Source organism: Carlito syrichta, unplaced genomic scaffold (assembly GCF_000164805.1).
Source record: "Carlito syrichta isolate Samal-C Ts95f unplaced genomic scaffold, Tarsius_syrichta-2.0.1 Scaffold303504, whole genome shotgun sequence".
NCBI lineage: Eukaryota > Metazoa > Chordata > Mammalia > Primates > Tarsiidae > Carlito > Carlito syrichta.
The window spans coordinates 416,079-436,848 of NW_007247600.1; the positions used below are offsets into that span (position 1 = coordinate 416,079).

Sequence of the window (20,770 nt, forward strand, 5' to 3'; positions counted from 1 at the left end):
CTGGGATACTAAGAGTTAGGACTTCAACTATAAATTTGGGAGTACATTATTCAGCCCATAAGAGAATTGATATATATTGTTTCAGTAGATAACTAACCAAATAAAATTATTGGGAATTTTAAGAGAACTGAATAAGAGATATGTGTTATAATAAAAGTGGTGATAACTTCAGGCTTTTTAAAGTGTATTTTATGATAGTTTTGATATGCTTTTTTTTTCTAATTTTATGATTTATTGTAGAGACGAGGTCTTGCCATTTGATATGCTTTTTAACCATAGACTCCAATTCAAAAAAAATAACTATAATTTTTATTTCTTCTGCATAAATACTTGTGATAGTAATTTGATACAAACAGCCCGATTCCAAGAAAGACCAACCTCAAATGTAGTTTCTTAAATTTACAGATATTATAGTAAGCTTATAGTATCTGGTATATATGTGTGTGTTTGTCTAAATAAAGATAAATTAGTCATTCATTTATACCAGAGAACACTATTAATAAAAACTCAGACTGATCTTTATTTTCCCATCCATCATTTAAAAAAATTATTTCAAATAATATTCTACCAACTTAATAAATGGACAATACATATCATTACTATCAGCGTGGTTCTTCGTGCTTGTGCTGTGAGGTCTGATGAAGCATTTGATGCACAATCCTTCTCATACAACCTCCCAAAAAGAGTCACTGTTAAGACAGGTCTAGATGTTGGCTTCAGGCTAGACAAGCATCCATCATCTGACACCTAATTAAAACACAGAAGAGTAGATGAGGTCTGCTTTTAAGTTATACAGTCCCAGAACACACTTTTAAAATTCAGTATAACTAATGAAGAAACTATAAAAATACAGGCCAAATTCTCTTCCATCAGAAATAGTTAAAATGCGGCAGATTATAAGAAAAATTAAAGCCATGGAACTGGCACGTCTTTATTAATGAAATGCTTGTAATGAATATGCTGTAATTTAGTTACCTAAGGAAGCATCCCCTGAGTTAATAAACATAAACCAATTGATTTGGTTTTATATGAGAGAAATCTGGTCCTCTTGGACAAGATAAAGGCTCCCCCAAGGGGTCAGAAGTGATTGACTAAGGGGTTTGAAGTGAGCTTCCATCATTCCCGGTGGCCTGCTCACCACAGCCTCCTCACCTCTCTCTGTCCTCCCTCGTCCCAGCGGGAGGTTTGACCAGAAAAGGGGAGTGACAGTGAAACCTACAGGAAAAGTCAGAGGAAGAATGTGGCTGGGCAGAGCACGAGTGCAGCAAGGGATTATTTCTGGACTTTAAAAAGATCTTGCTTCTTTGCTTGCATCAGCCACTGTCGAATTCTCTCTCCTTCAGCTCTTCCTCCTTTCTCCTGGGGCACACAGGGTCTTACTCCACACAGTGGGAGGACTCCTTTCTATCTCCCGACATCACTGCCACCATCCTAAGGGGCTCTAGTGGGACTCGTTCTGAAACTATTCTTGTTGAATCTTTTCACTGCTTGACAAACAACCCAGACTCCTCCTTATAATCCCCCAATAAGATATACATATTTTTAATTCTCAAGGACTCACTCATTATTACATTAAGAATTTTCAAGAAAGAAATTCAGCCTGCTTAGGGTCCATCTTGATCCCCAAGGATAATCTTGCTCTTTCCAAATAGAAATTGTCATATTTGTAAGCACTTCGGTTGGTTCTGATATCAGCAAGTGCTTCCTCTTACATAAAATTAATTGACACTATCTAGCAAAGACTCTTACCTGAAATTCTCCGGGTGCAAGTCGCATTTCACTCAGCAGCACCTCAGGGAAGACATATTGGGTTCCAAAGGTGCCGCTGAGGGAGAACATCTCAAACGTGGTAGAAGCCGTTTCCACTGAGTCACCACACGTGTGTAAGTCAGTTGTTTTACACTTCAGCAGAGTACAAACCTAGGGGAGTCATACAAACCAGGAAGTCACAAGAAAGCCATCCTGGATATGCCAATCAGCTTGATTTAATCCTTTCACAATGCATATATATATATTGAAACATCACATAATACACTGCAAATATATACAGTTTTTTATTTGTTATGACACCTTAGTAAAGCTGGAGGAAATTTTTAAAAATAAATATCTGAAACTGAGATGACCTTTTAGAAAAGAAAAAATAAAAATAATAAATAAAAATGCTAGATGCTCTCAAAAAAAAGTCATGAGAAAAATCAATTAAAATACCCTACTGTGGCAGTAATGGGAAACTGCAGGTAGTAGGGGATGAGGTGGGATTGGCAGTAGTGGGAACCTGCCAGGGGACAGCGGGGGGCACACCTCATCAACAAGGGTACCTGCATAACGAACATTTGTATACCTAATCTTGAATTGTACCCTACATCTTTAAAATTAAAAATTTTTTTAAATATCCTACTGACCTAGAAAAATACCTGTGCTCTTTTCTTCAGTAAAATACTATTACATCCTCATTACGTTTGTCCAGTTTATTACTGGATAATTCATGCAAATAGTAATAAAAATAAAGGACTTCAAACCCCAGTGCTTCCTGCAATTCACTCTCAAGCAGATTAATTACACAAAGAGACAATTATACCATTGGCCTATAGCCATGAACAACTATGCCCTCATTGTTCTCAAGCTAGCAATGCTTTTAATTATCATGAGTGTTTGATTTTTTTAAAGGTTTAATTTAAACACTAGTGTAAACTCTATCTTATTCCCTATTTCACACAATAAAAGTACTTTGGAGTCATAATAAGCACTAGAGTTGAACTCGTGGCAACCCCTGTCACCTGGAAAGTTGCATCCTTTCTATCTGAGCAAGGACTGAAACAGCTCTCCATTAAGATTTTCTCCACGACATTTCATAGCTACTTGAATATAAAATCTAAGTATATAAGTCATCTCACCATGCAAGTTTCCAAAAGGAGACTCATATTCATTTAACTTCCTCTGTACAGAATCTTCCAAGCCACCTTCATTTCTTGTGTGACTAAAACTGTAACTGGTCTCCCTGCTTCCACTTTTTCAGATAGACAGTAAGCACTTCAGGGCAAGTGTGTTAAGATAGGATGGAGATAACTTTCAGGTAGAATGAGCATACACTTCTATTTTGTTTCCAGAAATGCTACAAAAACCGAGAGTAGTTTTTTTTTTTTTTTAAGGTAAAATTCTACAAAGATGCATAAGTAGGAGGGCAGACCCTAGCACAGTTTTAGAAACTAGGGTGTTGATGCAAAAATTAGTAACTGATTTAGCAGATCCAAGAAAGCCTAGTACTAAACTAGCAGTGGGAAAAGCCAAGAATCAACCCTATCTACACTGCAGAATACTCAAATATTCCATCCTTGGGACCTCTGGGTACCTGGAGATTGGAGTAAAGTTGTGGCAGCCAAAGGGAGGAAAATTGATGGACAGTTGTGAAGGCTGCTTTGGTACTAAGTCCCCCAACGCAGATGACTGCCCCTTCTTTACTTCAGCAAAAGACTGGGAATTTATTTCCTGAGAGAGTAAAGCAGATGGAGATTTTTTAAAAACATAGCTGAGGCTGGGTGAGGTGGCTCACGCCTATAATTCCAGCACTTTGAGAGGGCCAAGTGAGAGGATTGCCTGAGCCCGGGGTGGGGGAGTGGGGGTGGGGTCGAGACCAGCCTGGACCACTTGGCAAGACCTCATCTCTGCAAAAAATTAAAAAATTAGCTGGGTGTGGTGGCGTGTGCCTGTAGTTCCAACAACTTGGAAGGCTAAGGCAGAAGGATCGTCTTAGCCCAGCAGGTGGATGCTGTGGTGGCCATGAGTGTGCTACTGCACTCCAGTCTGGGAAACAGAGTGAGACTTCGACTCAAAAAAAAAAAAAAGTAACTGAAGGAACTTGTAAGTCCAAAATTTAGTCTCCCAATCAACAAATAGGTTATGATCCAAAACCAAAATAGACAGAACAGGACATCCACACAGGGGAGTGGTAAAGAAAATCTTCACCATGACGAAGAGGGCAGATTCCAGGACAACATCTTTATTGTACATGGCATGAAGGACAGCCAGTTCAGATTACAGCATTATGACTCAAGAGAGAGTGTTGACGGAGATTTGGCTCCCACAGAGCAAAGGAACAAATAAAAAAGAAAACAGGGAATCCAAAGCAAGAAAAAGCAAAGACAGAATTCCTAGGACGATAGTAAAGGAAGTCTCAAGATGACAGCTGTGCAAAAGTACTAGAGGGAAACCAGTGCCGAGAAAGGCTATTAATTTAACACAGGATTACTTGATGAAAATGATCTTTAGGGAAATTGTTCTGAGATGCTGTTGGAAGGTGTGGGAATTTAAACAGAAAAAATCAAAGAAAATTCAGGAAATTTAGCCAGGCATAGTGATTCACATATGTAATCTCAGTACTTTGGAAGGTTGAGGCAGAGAATCACTTGGGGCCAGCAGATCAACATAGTGAGACACTCTCTCCACAAAAAAGAAAGAAAGAAAGGAAAGGAAGGAAGGAAGGAAGGAAGAAAGGAAGGAAGGAAGGAAGGAAGGAAGGAAGGAAGGAAAGACGGAAGAAAAAAACCAGGCCCAGTGGCATGCACCTGTAATCCCAACAATTGGGAGACTGAGGGCAAAAGGATTAGTTGAGCTCAGAAGTTTGAGGTTACAGTGAACTATGGTTGTGCCACTATTCTCCAGTCTAGGCAACAGAGAGATACTCTGTCTAATAAAAATAAAATATAAGTAAATTTTGAAGGCAAGGCAATTAATAACTTTAGGAAAAACAAAGAGAAAAAAGAATATGCAATCAATGCTCTACTCTGAATAATGTTTGCATAGCCATAACAATGTGAATACTGCATATTGACATAAATAAAATTTATATTGGGAGAATGGTAGAGGGGACTTAGGCAAGATGATGTAGCAAAATGTTCATTTTTCAGAATAAAATATAAAAGAAAATGCAAGAGAAAGGCTAGAAACAATTCAGGCAATAAGGGGTTGGAAAGTCTTGCATATGAGAAGAAATGAATGAATAAAGGAACTGAATGACGAACAAAATAGCATTACTGAGTAATCTAAAAATGAATAAATTCCAGGAGACACAGCTGAAAGATTCAAACGTGTGTGCCTTCCGAAAGGCGGTTGGGGCAGAGTAGGGAGGGAACTAGTGTTCTATAAGTCTTTAGTAGTATTTGTTTTCTTAATTATTTCTATGAGTTACTTTGATTAAACTAAGGAGGAAGGAAGGGACAGAACCAATTCAGGTGATAAGAAGGACTAAAGACATAAAGGAATTGAATAAGGAGTGACTTTCAATGCAGACAGTGTTTGTGTCAGTGAAACCCAGTAGTGTAGGTCTGGTGATTAAAAGAAAGATTATGTTTCTTTGTATTAACAATAATAATAATAAAGGTTGATATTTATTAGGGATGTCACACATGCCAATTACAGTGCTAAATACTTTACATTAATTTATTAAATCAAACTTCCCAAAAGCCCTGTGAAGAATATATTATGATGATTATCCTTTCTCCTAGGACTAGATTAGGTCCTCTAGTAAAATGCTCTAATTGTGTGCTGGACTTTTCCTTTACGGCATGTGTCACAGTTAAAATCATACAGTAATTTCTTTGTTTTCTGATAGATTTCTGTCTCCTCGTGAGACGTAAGCTCTTTGAAGGCAGTGAATACGTCTGCCTTGCTCATCTTAATATCCCTAGCAAGTGCCTGAAAATAGCAAGCATTACGCAGGTTTTGTGAATGAAAATGATCCACATGTTACTGATAAGGACAATCAGAGATGTAAAGAGGGTTGTCGCCAGGCCAAGGGGCCACAATCTAGTGAGGCAGATATTCACCCAGAATACTGGGGCTTCGGAATCCGTGTTTTCCCCTTGTTACCTCAAGCCCCCGAATTTAAATTTTGATTTCTAGCAGAGATTTTTATCCCTCCTTCCTTACATAGTTGGGAAATGGGTCTTGCATTCTAAAACACCACTAGAGGCTGGTGATCTGGATAACTCTCACCCTGATGGGCAGATACAGAGAGGAGAAAGAGCACCGACAGTAATCTAAGGAGGAAGACTTCCTAAATGCTTTGGGTAAACAGAATAAACTTCTTTCATTTATTTATTCTTTTATTCAGTGATTTACTCAACAATTCTTTAAAATATTTAAGTTCTACAGCAACTGCTCCAAACCGGCTTTCTTCAAACTCTGCTTCAAGCTGTTTTACCCGGCCCTTTACTACCCACTTTATAAAATGCCACAACTTCCTTCTTTCTTCACTTCCTCAAATGTCTTACAAAATTATGCAAATTCACTGTAGAATGTTTGGAAAATCTGTGTGGCAAGATGGAGTTTATTTCGCTTTCATCTCTTTTTATTTTGCTTCCCTTAGTGTGAAGATAGCTTTTGGTGATAATAGAGATTTTCCTTGGATAATAAATCATCACAGACTATGAAAGATTATCAGTATAATGCAATACCAAAGTTCCTTATTCTCAATGCAAAATCCAAAATTATCTGAAAATTAAAAAAGTTTTTGCAGCCCATTTGGCATTAAAGCCTAACTTTAATTAACGTAAGGTCATCATGTAGCTATCCAAGCTATTTAAGGTGAATATTCCCATGTTTTCCAATAGATATGCTTGATTTGGGGTATTGCCCTGGACTATGATGGTAATATGAAGTAATATGTTATATTTAAAATTGGGAAATTCTAAAACATGTCCAGTATCAGTAGTTTAGAAGGAAAGTCATTGTCCGGCAATATCAACAGAGAGCTTGGTTTTACCTGGCAAAGTTAACCTACCTCCCAACACTAAGAAAAAATTTCTCAGCAGTCTTCTTAGGTAGAGCCAAGACTCCGGGGGCAAAAGAAAGGAATAAAAGGGAAGAAGAGCTGAGAGATTACTATCTTGTTTTGTAGCCAACTTTTTAAAGTTAAAAATGTGTTACAAAAAAAATTAAAATAACACATTTCAATTTTTTAAATTTTAAATATTTATATGGCAATATAATACCATATATATGCCACATACATGATGCAATATATGTTAATACACCATATAATAAATGACAATATTTACATGGCAGTAAAATTCTTCTAGATTATAGTTTACTTAACTAATTTCCACTTGTTGGACATTTTGTACGTATGTTCATGATACTATTTTTTTTCCCCTTTCCTCCTGCACCTTAGAGCATTGATCAGAAGTATTGATGCCTCCCATGTTTTATCTTTCTCTTCTTTTGTTGCTCTTTCCCTTAGACCTACCAAGATAATCAAGGCTCTCTCATTTGCTGGAAAACAAGACAAAACAAAACATCTGACCCGTGAATCTCTCTCTGGACCTTATCTTGTTTCTCTTCCTCCTATCGCAGATAAGGTTTCAAAAAAAATTCACCCACTCTTTCAATATTCTCACTTACCTTTGACTTTTTTGACTAAATATGATCTGCCTTTCATTTTAACATTATGAGTCCAGGAAATCCCCTCAAAATCACACGCATTAATGCCAATAATGATCACCATATTGTGTAAATACACTTCAAAATTTTCTCTTTCTGAGAATCTCTACCTACGCGATGGTTACGTAGTTGTCTTTTTAAATACTCTTTTATTGCTCAGGCATATTTGCAGGTCCCTGTTCTTCTGTCCATTTCGTTTCCTGTCGTAAACACAGGAGCTACAAAAGGCTCCACCCTCAGCCCACGGCTCTTTATTGTCAACAGAGTCTCCTTTGCAGTGCCGTTCACACTTGTGTGTTTAACCACCCCTGTGTCCTACCGATTCTGAAGACGAATTTCTACATCCGATACTCTCCTCAAGCATCAGATCCACATACTTAACAGCCAAATGGCCGGCTCTCTGAATGTCCCCTAAGTGCTGCAAAACCAGCACATCCAAAACTGAACTCAGTATCTCCCCCCTGCTCCCCAGTCTGCATCTCCCTTTGTGTCCTGATCTGTCCGAGGCATCTCCTCCACTAGCCACTCTTGCCAGAAACCACATGTTCTAGATCCTTTGTTCTGCTTTCCCGTTCTATATCAAATTAGCCACTGAGTTCAGTTTTTGAAATATTTCTTGACTCCATACCCAGCTTTTATGCCTGTTAACAAAACCTCGGTTCGGGCTCTAATAGGACTATTTTAATAATCTAACTAGCCTTCTTGACCTTTGTTCCATCATCCATAGTGCAGCCAAAATGATCTGCTTCCAGCAACTGCCCATCGCTGACAGAATAAAGTTCGAGCCTTAAGGATACCAGGCAAGATCCTGCAGGATATGACACCGCTTCCAGGTTGATTTTCCCATCCTTTCTTCTCACATTAGGCCTTGGTAATACGGACCTGCTTGCCCTTCCTGGCAGAGCTTGCTCACGCGTACATCCACACCCTTGCTCACGTTCTGCACTCCACAGAGAATTCCTTCCTGCTCTTTCTTACCCGGATAACAGCATCAGCCAGAAACTTCCCTGTTTCAGCTCCTTAGTACTCCTACACCAAAATGTGCATCTGTGCATTCTCCGTACTACCACATGCCAACATACACTGAAATAACCTGTTCAAAGGTCTTTCTCCCCTACTAGAGACGATAGTCCTCAAGAGAAGAGTCTATACTTATTCGTCTTCATATCATACACGCTGAACACCTACCTGGCATATAGTTGATACTCAATAACAGTAGAGTGCTTCTCACAGAGCAAACAAAATGTTATACAGGGGTCATAGTTTCAGCACTCACGAGGCTCTCAGTCTTAGACAAGTGCATGACTAATATGACATGATATGTCTTTGATAAAGAAAAGCACAGGGTGTTCCGGGAGCACATAGAAAAGGTACCTAACCTAGCTGGCAAGGTAACTGTCAAGCTGCAGGAAGTGTCAGAGCAGACTTCTTAGTGAAGATAACACCTGAAAAGCACTAGGGAAGATGAGTGGATAGGGGATACGGCCTATGCAAACACCCCGAGGCTCTGCAGATGTTAGCGCACCAGAGACAGGGAAAATGTCTGCATACTGCAGAAGCCCAGGCACATGTGAGTACAGGTAAGAGAAGGGAATAGAGAGCGGGAAGGAATCACACGTCAAGACTTGGTGAGTCTTTCATGTTGAGAAATTTGATTTGTCAATTAGAAGTCAATGAGGAATTTTAAGCTAGAGAGCGATATAATCAGAATATAATCATTATAGTACAGGGAATGGAGTAAATGAGGGACAGCAGGAAGCCCTTCTGGGAGGTTGTTGCAATAATCCAGTGAGAGAGAGTGGGAGTCAGACCAAGGAAGAGAGGAACCGCATGAGAGGAACATGGAGCCACGTGTGGGCTGTGAGAGAATCTTTGCAGAAAGAAACCATTCTACCGAGCAATCTCCAAAGTCAACTCCATCGCTCTCCAGTACATACTGAGCGTCAAGCTCTTTATAAAGCAAGATGGGCATTAGTGAACACACAGGGCAAATGGCGTACTTTGTTCAGGCAGGAGATATAGATATTCAATAAGCTATTACAATTATCTGTAATTTGAATAATTTTAATACGGGTACTACAAACTGATGTTCTGCCCTTTTCCAGTCAGCTTAAAATTGAACTGACATCTAGGATTTTTTCTTTCTTTTTTTTTTTTTTTGAGTCAGAGTCTCACTCTGTCACCCAGACTGGAGCGCAGTGGCATGCTCACAGCGACCGCAGCCTTGTCCTGCTGGGCTCAGGCAAACCTTCCACCTCAACATTTCAAGTAGCTGGAACTGCAGGCGTGCGCCACCATATCCAGCTAATTTTTTTATTTCTTGTAGAGACAAAGTCTCATCATGCTGCTAAGGCTGGTCTCGAAACTGCGGGCTCTGGCAAGCCTCTCTCCTCAGCCTCCCAAAGTGCTGGGATTACAGGCATGAGCCATAGTGCCTGGCCTGACATCTAGGATTTCAAGATTTAGCAAATAAAAATGTAAGCCACTCAACTGATCTTGAATTTCAAATAAAACAAAATGTTAAATATATACATATTTTTTCAAAAATAGGACACACTTATACTAAAAATTCAATCATTGTTTATCTGAAATCCAAATTTAACTGAGTGTCTGTATTTTATCCTGTAACTTTTCTGACACCAAAATATTACCTGTAGATAATAGCACCCTTCCACCGTGTGCAGCCCATCAAATGCCCCAAGGGCGTAAACTTCATCTGATCTCTTCTCAGACATCTTGTAGCTCAGATGACAGCAGAGATCTTTCTGACAAACTGTGTAATTTCCCATAACATCTGTGAGCTCCACGAAGGTGAATTCATCAAAGAAGACGACTCCCTTAAATTTCTGTTTTTCTGATGAGACTGCCTCTATACTACTGGCGTAAGAAGTCCAATTCACCACTCTGGGGTGGTATGGGCGGGCATCCAGTTGCGAGAAGAGGAGTTTTCCTTCTTCTGTCTTCATATCATAATGAAATGCCCTTGGAGAATTGGGTGCATAGATGCCACTTCCTGGAAGTAATAAGTTGAAAATGCTATTTGTCAAAACCTCAAGTGCCCATGCCATAAGGGATAAGATAGACAAGTGGGACCTCGTCAAACTGACAAGTTTCTGCAAAGCCAAAGAAACCATGAAGAAAGTAGGGAGCTCACAGATTGGGGAAAAAATATTTGCCAACTGTATGTCTGATAAAGTTCTAACATCTAGGATCTACAAGGAACTCAAATGTGCCGCAAAGAAAAAAACAAACAGCCCCATTACAAAGTGGGCAAAAGTATGAATAGACACTTCTCAAAAGAAGACATACAAGCAGCCAACAGATACATGAAAAAATGCTCAACCTCATCAGTCATCAAAGAAAGGCAAATTAAAACCACACAGAGATACCACCTAACTCCAGTCAGGATGGCCATCATCAATAACTCAAAAAACAACAGATGCTGGAGAGGATGTGGCGAAAAGGGAACACTTCTACACTGTTGATGGGAGTGTAAACTAGTACGGCCTCTGTGGAAAACAGTGTGGCAATTCCTAAAAGATCGAAAAATCAACCTTTCATATAACCCAGCAAATCTCTCTACTGGGAACATACCCAGAAGAACCAAATCACACCATAAAAAAGATACCTGCATGGAACCAACTGTGCTGCCCAGCAAAAGAAGACTGTATTAAAAAACTGTGATACATACACATGATGGAATATTATGCAGCCATAAAGAACAATTTCATGAACTTCACAGGAACTTGGATGGACTTAGAGTCTATAAAACTGAGTGATCTTTCACAGAAACAAAGAATTGAGTATCACATGTTGTCACCCAGAAGCGGACCTTGAACAATTATCATAATACTATAAGAAAAGGATTGGCAAGCGGGAAACTGCCAGGAGGGGGACAGGGAAGCAGAATTGGCAGTAAAAAATTTTTAAAAAATTTTATTTTAAAGATGTGGAGTGCAATTCAGGGTTAGATGTACAAATGCTCATTATGCATGTACCCTTGTTAAAAGTGGTAAATTTTGGGGAAAAAAAGTACATTCAAGTTGAATAAAACTAAATAAATCTACAAGACAGTTGAGATGGAGGTGAATTATATAGCATATCACCGGCTAGATGTGCAAAAATTAAGAGTTGGAAAGCATTGTATTAAGGAGTACAAGTTAACTAGAAAAAGATGGTTGGGGGGGAGGTGGAATTGACAGTGGTGGGAATCTGTCGGGGGAGGGAGGACACATCTCATCAACAAGGGTACCTGCATAATGAACAGTTGTATACCTAACCCTGAATTGTACCCCACATCTTGAAAATAAAAAAATTTTAAAAAGAAAAAGATGGTTTCTGCCTGGTTTTGCTTTTTGATTGCATCAAGCCTTTTTAAGTCTTAAAGACCACACATTACCTGTCATTTTCATCAAAGGGTAATGGATATTGGAGGCAAGGAAGTTGACTCCCATGCCCATAGCCCAAGCTGAGTGGAATTCAATCGCTGACAAATGTGGCAGAACATTCATCCAAGCTGTGGGAAATAGTATGGTGTTCACGTGGAGATCTTTCACCAGGGTAACTGCAGGATCATGGAAGAGTATATCAAAGCATGTGAAAATGCCAAACCTTCCAAATGTAGTGTTGAAAGTCACGACCTCAGGGCTCTTGGGTGCATTGAAGTGATCTTCACCTATGAAAAGGTGCTGCTGCAATAAGCAGAAGAAAAAGGGGAGAAATGCTTTTCGGAAGGTGACCTGGATATCATTATGTCTGAAAAAGCAGAAGCTCACATCTCTTACTCAGTGCCAATTTCATCTTCGGTCACTGTCTTCACAAGAAAAGAGTTTGCCTTATAGAACCAGAGGCTACTCCAGCCAAACTGAGCCTTTGGTTCAATCTTCACATAACAGATATGTACATGGGTCTCCTTATCTACAAAGAGTCTCTTAAATCTTACAAGACATAGGAACAAAATAGATAGCTTCTATTTGCCAAGTACACTTAACTATTCCCTGTGGGTACAGAATCCTGTTTGCTCCTTTTTCCTCAAGACCAAGTCTATCTGGTAAGGAATTTTTCATTCTAGCCTTGACCCATTGCCAGAGCATATCTTTAAAGGGGCAAAGTTTAAAAGGCAGCATTATATATTAATGTATATAGCTCCTGCTGACTCTCTTTATGGGGCTTTATATATCCAGTCATTACTTTCATGGTTTATTTCTATTCTACTTCTAAAGTATGCTTATTATTATCAATAACTTTTTTTTCCTTCTTGCCTACTTTATTTTATTAAGCACTCACTAGTTGAATTATTTGCAAGTTAATTTTACCTTATGGTAGCGTGCCACCAGCGTACCCTGAGAATCAAATACCACATTAGTGTTGTATTGGTAACGGCCATCAGGGGGACACTGAGGGTCACTGGCATTGCATGGCTTCTTGTCTCCAATATTTGCCACGACATAGATGGAGTTGTTCTTGGCCAGGCAGCTGAGTCTTTCTTGGACTGGAGTGTGGCCAAATCTGGTATATGTTCATTGGAAGAGGAAAAAAAAATTTATCAATCTTAGCTTTTAACAAAATTCTGAATGATAATTGCCTGAAACTATTATTTAATACACACAAAAATAAAGTCTGAATAACAGTAGGTAGAAAAGAAGGATTAAGACAAGAAGTAAGTTCAGAGGAAGCCCATGAATGTGGAAATCTGGTTGTAGGACACTACTATAGAATAAGATTCCAGGATATTTATTTTTTTCTTCATAGCATTATCATCTATAATCATATTTTCACTTATGTGTTTATCTTACAATGTCTGCAGAATCTTGTAGCTATAATGGAGCAAAAACCTACACATTCTGTTTACTGAGTCCATGCCTAATAGAAAAGAGGCATTAAGAAGCATTTTGAATGAGTGAAGAAAAACTTGGAGGTAGGAAAACCCTGGAAAAATGGCAGAGTAGGGAGCACTAGGAATTTGCCTCCCCATGTAGTCAGCAATTGCACTTGCAGAATCTGTCTGATATAAATATTTTGTAGCTCTGGAGTCTAATCAAAGGCTTAAAACTTCCAGGGGAAGGTTTGGAAGGTAAATTGCAATTACTTTCATTCAACTTCTGCCCTTAGATCAGCAGTGGCCCTGGGACAGGGCTTGGCCCATCCCTCACTGACTGGCCCTGGGGCAGGCAGCTGTGCATGTGTTCCTAAAGCAGCTTGCAGGCAACTTATGGGAGCATGGTGGACAGTAAGGGTCCTGACTTCCAAATATCAGGGATCTATGTTCTGATCACTGATAGTTGCCTCTGATTATGGGATGCAAACACTAGGCAGGCAGCCATCGGAGTATGCAAACACACACACACACACACACACACACATTGTTGCAAGCGTCCCCTCTGACTGAAGTTACTTCCAAAAGACATAAAGGGCCAGTGCCTTCTTTTAAAAAATTTTTTTTTCTTTTTTACCTTTGGGGAGTTGAACATGTAAGAAATAAGGCATGCAAAAGCAATCAAATATACAGAGGACTGTAGAAAGTCACCATACATGCCCAGGGAAAGACACAGGTTCAGAAAAGACCTAAGAATCATAAGTTTAGCCTCCAGTTGACCCTTAATACGTAAGCATTCTAAACAATCAAAATGAAAAATAAACAAACATAGCAAATCCTGGAAAGAAGGATAATCTGATTCCCAGAGATACCACATGATAAGATTCAAATGTCCAGATCAGCAACAACAAAAACCAAAAACACAAATTATACAAATAAATAGGAAAGTATGGCTAATTCAAAGGAAAAATAATGATAAACCAACAAAAACCATCCCTGAAAAGACCACACAACAAACCTACTAGACATAGACTTTAAAACAATGGTTTTAAAGATGCTTAAGAAAGTAAAGGAAGATGTGAAGAAAGTCAAGAAAACAATGTGTAAGCAAAATGGAAATATAAACAAAAGACAGAAAATCTAAAAGAAATCAAAAATAATTTTGGAGCTGAAAATTACAATAACTGAAATGAAAAATGCACTAAAAAGATTCAAAGACAGATTTGAACAGGCAGAAAAAAGAATCGTATACTTGAAGATAGGACAATTAAAATTATTGAGTCTGGGGAACAGAAAAAAAAATGAAAATAAGTGAGCAGAGCCTCAGGAACCTGTGAGACACCATCAAGTGTACCAATATATGCATTTTGCAAGTCTTAGAAAGAGAAGGGAGATTATTTGAAGATATATGACTGAAAACATCACAAATTTGAAGAAAGGCATGAATATAAAGATCCAAAAAGTTCAATAAATCCAACTGGATGAATTCAAAAAAGACCCACACTGAGACACATTATAATCAAACTGTGAAAAGTCAAAAACAAGATAGGAATCTTGAAAGCAGCAAGACAGAAGTGACTCATAACATACAAGGGATCTCCCAATAAGACTATCAGTAGATTTCTCATTAGAAATTTTGGAGGTCAGAAAGCATTGTGCTGATACATATAAATTTAAAAAAATAAAAAAATAAAAAAATCTGTCCATCAAGAATCCTGCAGAACTGTCCAAGCAGAATTGTTCTTCAGAATTATTCAACAGAATTTTTCTTCAGAAGTAAGAGTGAATTAAAACATTCCCAGAATTTTTTTTTAAGCTGAAGGAATTTGTTACTACTACACTTGCCAGATATGCTCAAGGGAGTGCCACAGGATGAAATAAAAGACACTAGGCAGTACTCAGAAAAAAAATAAATATACAAAAAATAAATATATCAATAAAGGTAAAGACATGGGTAAATAGAAAAGCTAGTATTATTGGAACTTCACTTTATAGCTCTTTCTTTTGCTTTACACATGGTTTAAGAGTATATTGCACTAAAAAATTATTAGTCTGTGTTTTGGGGCACACAATGTATAAAAATGTCAATCTGTGCCATCAATAACTGAAAGGGCCCAGGAACGGAGATGTATAAGAGGAGAGTTTTTGTATGTTATTGAAGTTAAACTGGTATAAATTCAAATTAGAGTGTTGTAACTTTAGAATGTTAGTTGTAATTCTCATGATAGAAAAAAGAAAATAGTTATAGAATATACACTAAAGGAAATGAGAAAGATTAAAATGTTTCTCTGTTTTGTTTTTTTTTTTTTTGAGTTGGCGTCTCACTCTGTCACCCAGAATGGAGTGCAGTGGCTGCTCTCGGCCACCGCAGCCTGGACCTGCTGGGCTCCGGCAATCCTTCCGCCTCAGCCTTCCAAGTAACTGGAACTACAGGCGTGCGCTATCACACCTGGCTAGTTTTTGATTTATTGTGGAGATGAGGTTTCGCCAAGTTGCCCAGGTGGGTCTCGAACCCGCGGGCTCAGTCAATCCACCCACCTCAGCCTCCCAAAGGCGTGGGATTACAGGCTGAGCCACCGAGCCCAGCTGTTTGTTTTATTAATGATGACCATTCTTACTGGGGTAGGTGGTATCTCAATGTGGTTTTGATTTGCATTTCTCTGGTGATAAGTGAGGCTGAGCACTTTTTCATGTGCCTGTTGGCTGCCTGCATATCTTCTTTTAAGAAGTTCTATTCATGTCTTTTGCCCACTTTTGAATGGGGCTGTTTGTTTTCTTCCTTTCGGCTCACTTGAGTTCCTTGTAGATCTTTTGTCAGATATACCATTGGCAAATATTTTTTCCCATTCTGTGTGCTGTCTTCCTGCTCTCTTGATGGTTTCTTTTGCTTTGCAGAAGCTCGTTAGTTTGATGAGGTCCCACTTGTCTATCTTATTTTTTAAGGTATGGGCATTTAGGGTTCTGAATAGGAATTGGTTGCCAGTTCCAGTTTCCATAAGGATGTCTCCTGTGTTTTCTAAGATTCCTATAGTTTGAGGTTTTACGTTTAGGTCTTTGATCCACTTAGAGTTAATTTTTGTGTACGGTGATAGGTAGGGGTCTTGTTCAATCTTCTGCATGTGATCAGCCAGTTTTCCCAGCACCGTTTACTGAATATGTTCTCCTCTCCCCAGTGGTTGTTGTCGGAGGGTTTGTCAAAGATGAGTTAATTGAGAAACTGAAGCTTTGCTTCCAGAATCTCTATCCTATTCCATTGGTCTATATGCCTGTCCTTGTACTAATAGCAGGCTGTTTTGATTACTGTAGCCTTAAAGTAAAGTTTGAAGCCTGGATGTGTGATACCTTCTAAAACAGACATTTCACAAATAAACTCTTAAGGCATAAGAAGTGTTAATATTCTAGACAGTGTAAATGGTTTCTTGACATTCATAAAGCAAGTAATAGATAATCCAGAGATATGGACCTTATTGCATAGAAGGAGCCTACCTCAACATAAGAAAGGTCATATATAACAATCCCATAGCTAACATCATACTCTGTGGGGTAAAGCTGAAAGCCTTTCTTCTATGAACTGGAACAAGACGAAGAAGCCCACTCACTACACCTAATCAATAGAAGTCCCAACCAGAGCAATCAATCAAGAGAAAGAAATAAAAAGACATGCTAATTGGAAAAGGAGCTATCAGATTGTCCCTGTTTGCAGTCATGATCTTATAAATAGAAAAACCAAGGTGCCACCAAAAACTCTTGCAACCGATAAATTCAGTAAAATTGCAAGATACAGAATCAACATACAAAAATTGATAGCTTTCCTATACACCAATAATAAACTAGCTGAAAAAGAAATCAACAAAGCAATCCCATTTACAACAGCTACAAAAAATAATAAATTATCTAAGAATAAACTTAATCAAATAGGTGAAAGACCTCTACAAGAAAACCAACAAAATACTGGTGAAAGAAATGAAGGACAATACAAACAAATGAAAAGATGTGCTCATGAATCAGAAGAATTTATATTGTTAAAATGACCCAAAGCAATCTACAGATTCAAGGAAATTCCTATCAAAATACCAATGTCATTTTTAGCAGAAATAGAAGAAAATCTCCAGAGAGCTAGAATCACAAAAAGAAAAAAAAAGGAGAGAAAGAAATAGAAAAAGCAATCCTAAAATCTATATGGAACCACAAAAGAGCCTGAATAGCCAAAGTAATAATACTAAGCAAAAAGAACTAAGGTAGAACTAACCACCTGTTGTTAAAATATACTACAAAGCTATAATAACCAAAACAGCATGGTATTGGCATAAAAATAAACATATAGACCAATGGAACAGAATAAATAACCCAGAAACCCATTTATTACTAATCAACTGATCTTCAACAAAGATGCCAAGAGCATACATTGAGGAAAGACACCCTCTTCAATAAAGGATGTTCAGAAAACTGGATATCCATATGCAGAAGAATAAAACTAGACCCTTATATCTCACTATATGTGAAATCAACTCAAAACAGATTAAAAGCTTAAAAATAACACCTAAAACTATAAAACTACTAAAAGAAAACTTGGAAGAAGCACTTAAGATCATTGTTTGGGGCAAAAAAAAAATTATGTCTAAGGCCTCAAAAGGGGAAACCACAAAACAAAAAATTGACAAATTGAACTCTATTAAATTAAAAAACTTCTGCACAACAAATAAAACAATCAACAGTGAAGAGACCACCTGTGGAATGGGAGAAAATATTTGCAAGCAATTCATTCAATAGGGACTAATATCCAGAATATACAAGAAACTCAGTGTAGCAGCCAAGACACTGGTAATCTCATTGCAAGGGAGGTAAAGGATCTAAACAGACATTTCTCAAAAATACGAATGGTCAATGGGCGTATGAAAAAATGCTCAACATCACTAATCATCTGGGACATGTAAATGAAAACCACAATGAGATATCATCTTAGATGATATGGTTAGAACGGTTATATCAAAAAGACAAAAAATACTTGGAAGGCTGAGGCGGAAGGATCGCCGGAGCCCAGCAGGTCGGGAGCGGCCACTGCACTCCAGTCTGAGCGACAAAGTGAGACTCCAACTCAAAAAAAAACCAGAAAAGACAAAAAATAATGAATGCTGGCGAGGAGATGGAGAAATGGGAACCAAGAGCAGTGTGTTAACTGGGTACAAGATAGGGTTCCTTACTTCCTATCTGTTTTGTCTAGACCTGACTAAAACCACATACAGTCCTGCTGTGTCATGATCTATGAATATCTTATTTAAACCATATTCGCACAAATCACACACTTTGGTTATAATCAATTTAAGCTTTAAATATTTTATTACATGAACCTCATCAGCCATCTTATCAAGATGAAAGGAAAATTATTCATTCTAAGCTGACGTCTGGCTCTATTTTGCCAATGACTCACACAGTTTTGGAATTACAGATCCACACAGGGAAATATTTTTCTGTTTACTGGCAGGGAGTCTGAGACTGGAGTTTGGGCCTTGTTCTTTTTGGAGTCTCACTCTGTAGCCCAGACTGGAGTGCAGTGGCCGCTCCTGGCCACCGCAGCCTCAACCTGCTGGGCTCTGGCGATCCTTCCGCCTCAGCCTTCCAAGTAGCTGGAACTACAGGCGTGCGCTACCACGCCCGGATCATTTTTGATTTATTGTAGAGATGAGGTCTCGCCAAGTTGGCCAGGCGGGTCTCGAACCCGCGGGCTCAGGCAATCCACTGACCTCAGCCTCCCAAAGGCGCGGGATGACAGGCTGAGCTACCGAGCCCGGCTAGGACCTTGTTCTTCCACTCGCTACCATGAACTGTGACCCTGAACAAGTTATGCTACCTACCCAGACTCATTCCCTCGATGGAAAGATACCCACAGTGAATGTGGTTATTTCTAAGCTACCTTCCAGCACTGATTCCTGTGATTCCATAATTCATATCTACTTTCCTAATAAATATATTCATAGTAGATGAGAAGTTATCTGGAAACTTAGAGTTGACAGTGGCACTCTGCAATGAATTTCAACAAGGTTTTCTCAGAGAGAATAAGTTGAATTTTTCGCCATCTGTTTCTTTACCTGTTCGGATTATTACAAGGGATCCAGTTCACTTGAGGGTGTGGGATATCCTCCAAGTAGGGGTAGACAGATTCCCTGCTGAAGTTCCAGCCGTAAATGGCATCTTCTGGAGTCACAATAATATGTGCACCCTGTGACAAAAGTTGCTTAATTAAAATGTCTCAAAGGCAAGCAAAAAGGGGACCTACCTGAGGAACTAAGAACTGAGTGGCTGAGTAACAATTATTTGGGCTTCCCCCAATCCTTTCTTCTTATTCTTTTGTGTTTGCTATTTTTTTTTTTTTTTTTTTGAGTTGGAGTATCACTCTGTCGCCCAGACTGGAGTGCAGTGGCCGCTCCCGGCCACCGCAGCCTCGACCTGCTGGGCTCCGGCGATCCCTCTGCCTCAGCCTTCCAAGTAGCCGGAATTACAGGCATGCGCTACCACACCCGGCTGATTTTTTTTTTGATTTATTGTAGAGATGAGGTCTCGCTGCCCAGGCAGGTCTCGAACCCGCGGGCTCAGGAAATCCACTCACCTCAGCCTCCCAAAGGCGCTGGATTACAGGCTGAGCCACCGAGCCCGGCAGTGTTTGCTATTTTTATAATTTATTTTGTTGTCCCAAGCACAGTCATGTTCTAATCCTGCCATCATCGTTTCTAGGTCACTTTTTCACTTTTTCATAGACATTACTAGTTTTCCAAGCCACTCATGGCTCCGCCTCCCACTGTAGTCATTAACCATAAATCTAGCTGCCTCCCTGACCTTCAGTAGATGATCGTGCCTGGCTATGTCGGGATGGATTTATAACTCAACTTCCTACTCAGCCCTAGTCTTCCCCTGCACCATACCCTGCACACACGATCCCTGCTTCTCTGGAAAAGAGGGCTTATATCCTGGTCACCTGAGCTGTGCTGAGCTTGCAGTTGCTGCCTGGGCTAACCTGGGCACCTGCTGATTGAAGAGTCACCTTAAAAGCACTGTTACTTCTAAGGAAATCAATGGACTAAGGGTTAAAAGGAACATCAGAACTCCTGACAATCTTTTAAATTTTAGTATACGTAAGAATATATATTAATAGAGATATGTAATATGAATGTATCCACGACTTTGATCACACTTCATGGATCCCTGGTCTAAACCTGATCTATGAATATCTTATTTAAACCATATTCATATAAACCACACACTTATATTGTATAAATAGCTGTAGACTTAACCCTTTATTCAACTCAAGGGCTTACTGTGCATTCACATATATACTTTTATCTTGTCATTGGAAAGACGTACGATGTATATAATACATATTGGTAAGTAATTTGCAACTAAAGTTGAACTGTTTTCCACTTATAAACTTACCCCCAAACCTACAAACTCTTAAGAGCCCAAGAATCAGCCTGTAATCCCACGCTTTGGGAGGCTGAGGTGAGTGGATTGCCTGAGCCCGTGGGT

The 20,770-nt window shown here is 39.0% G+C and overlaps 1 protein-coding gene across 1 annotated transcript in view; it reads right to left on the bottom strand.

Annotated features, from left to right (window-relative positions):
• Window positions 1-564: 564 nt before the first annotated feature.
• The window catches only part of VNN1 (vanin 1), a 20,952-nt gene continuing 746 nt past the window's right edge, over window positions 565-20,770 (bottom strand). Inside the window, exons 2-7 of the mRNA XM_008058603.2 lie at window positions 19,339-19,469; window positions 12,753-12,945; window positions 11,837-12,128; window positions 10,089-10,450; window positions 1,750-1,920; window positions 565-747 (exon numbers count right to left, since the gene is read on the bottom strand). Of these exons, the coding sequence (XP_008056794.1) occupies window positions 565-747; window positions 1,750-1,920; window positions 10,089-10,450; window positions 11,837-12,128; window positions 12,753-12,945; window positions 19,339-19,469 (1,332 nt within the window). The remainder of the gene's footprint in view (window positions 748-1,749; window positions 1,921-10,088; window positions 10,451-11,836; window positions 12,129-12,752; window positions 12,946-19,338; window positions 19,470-20,770) is intronic.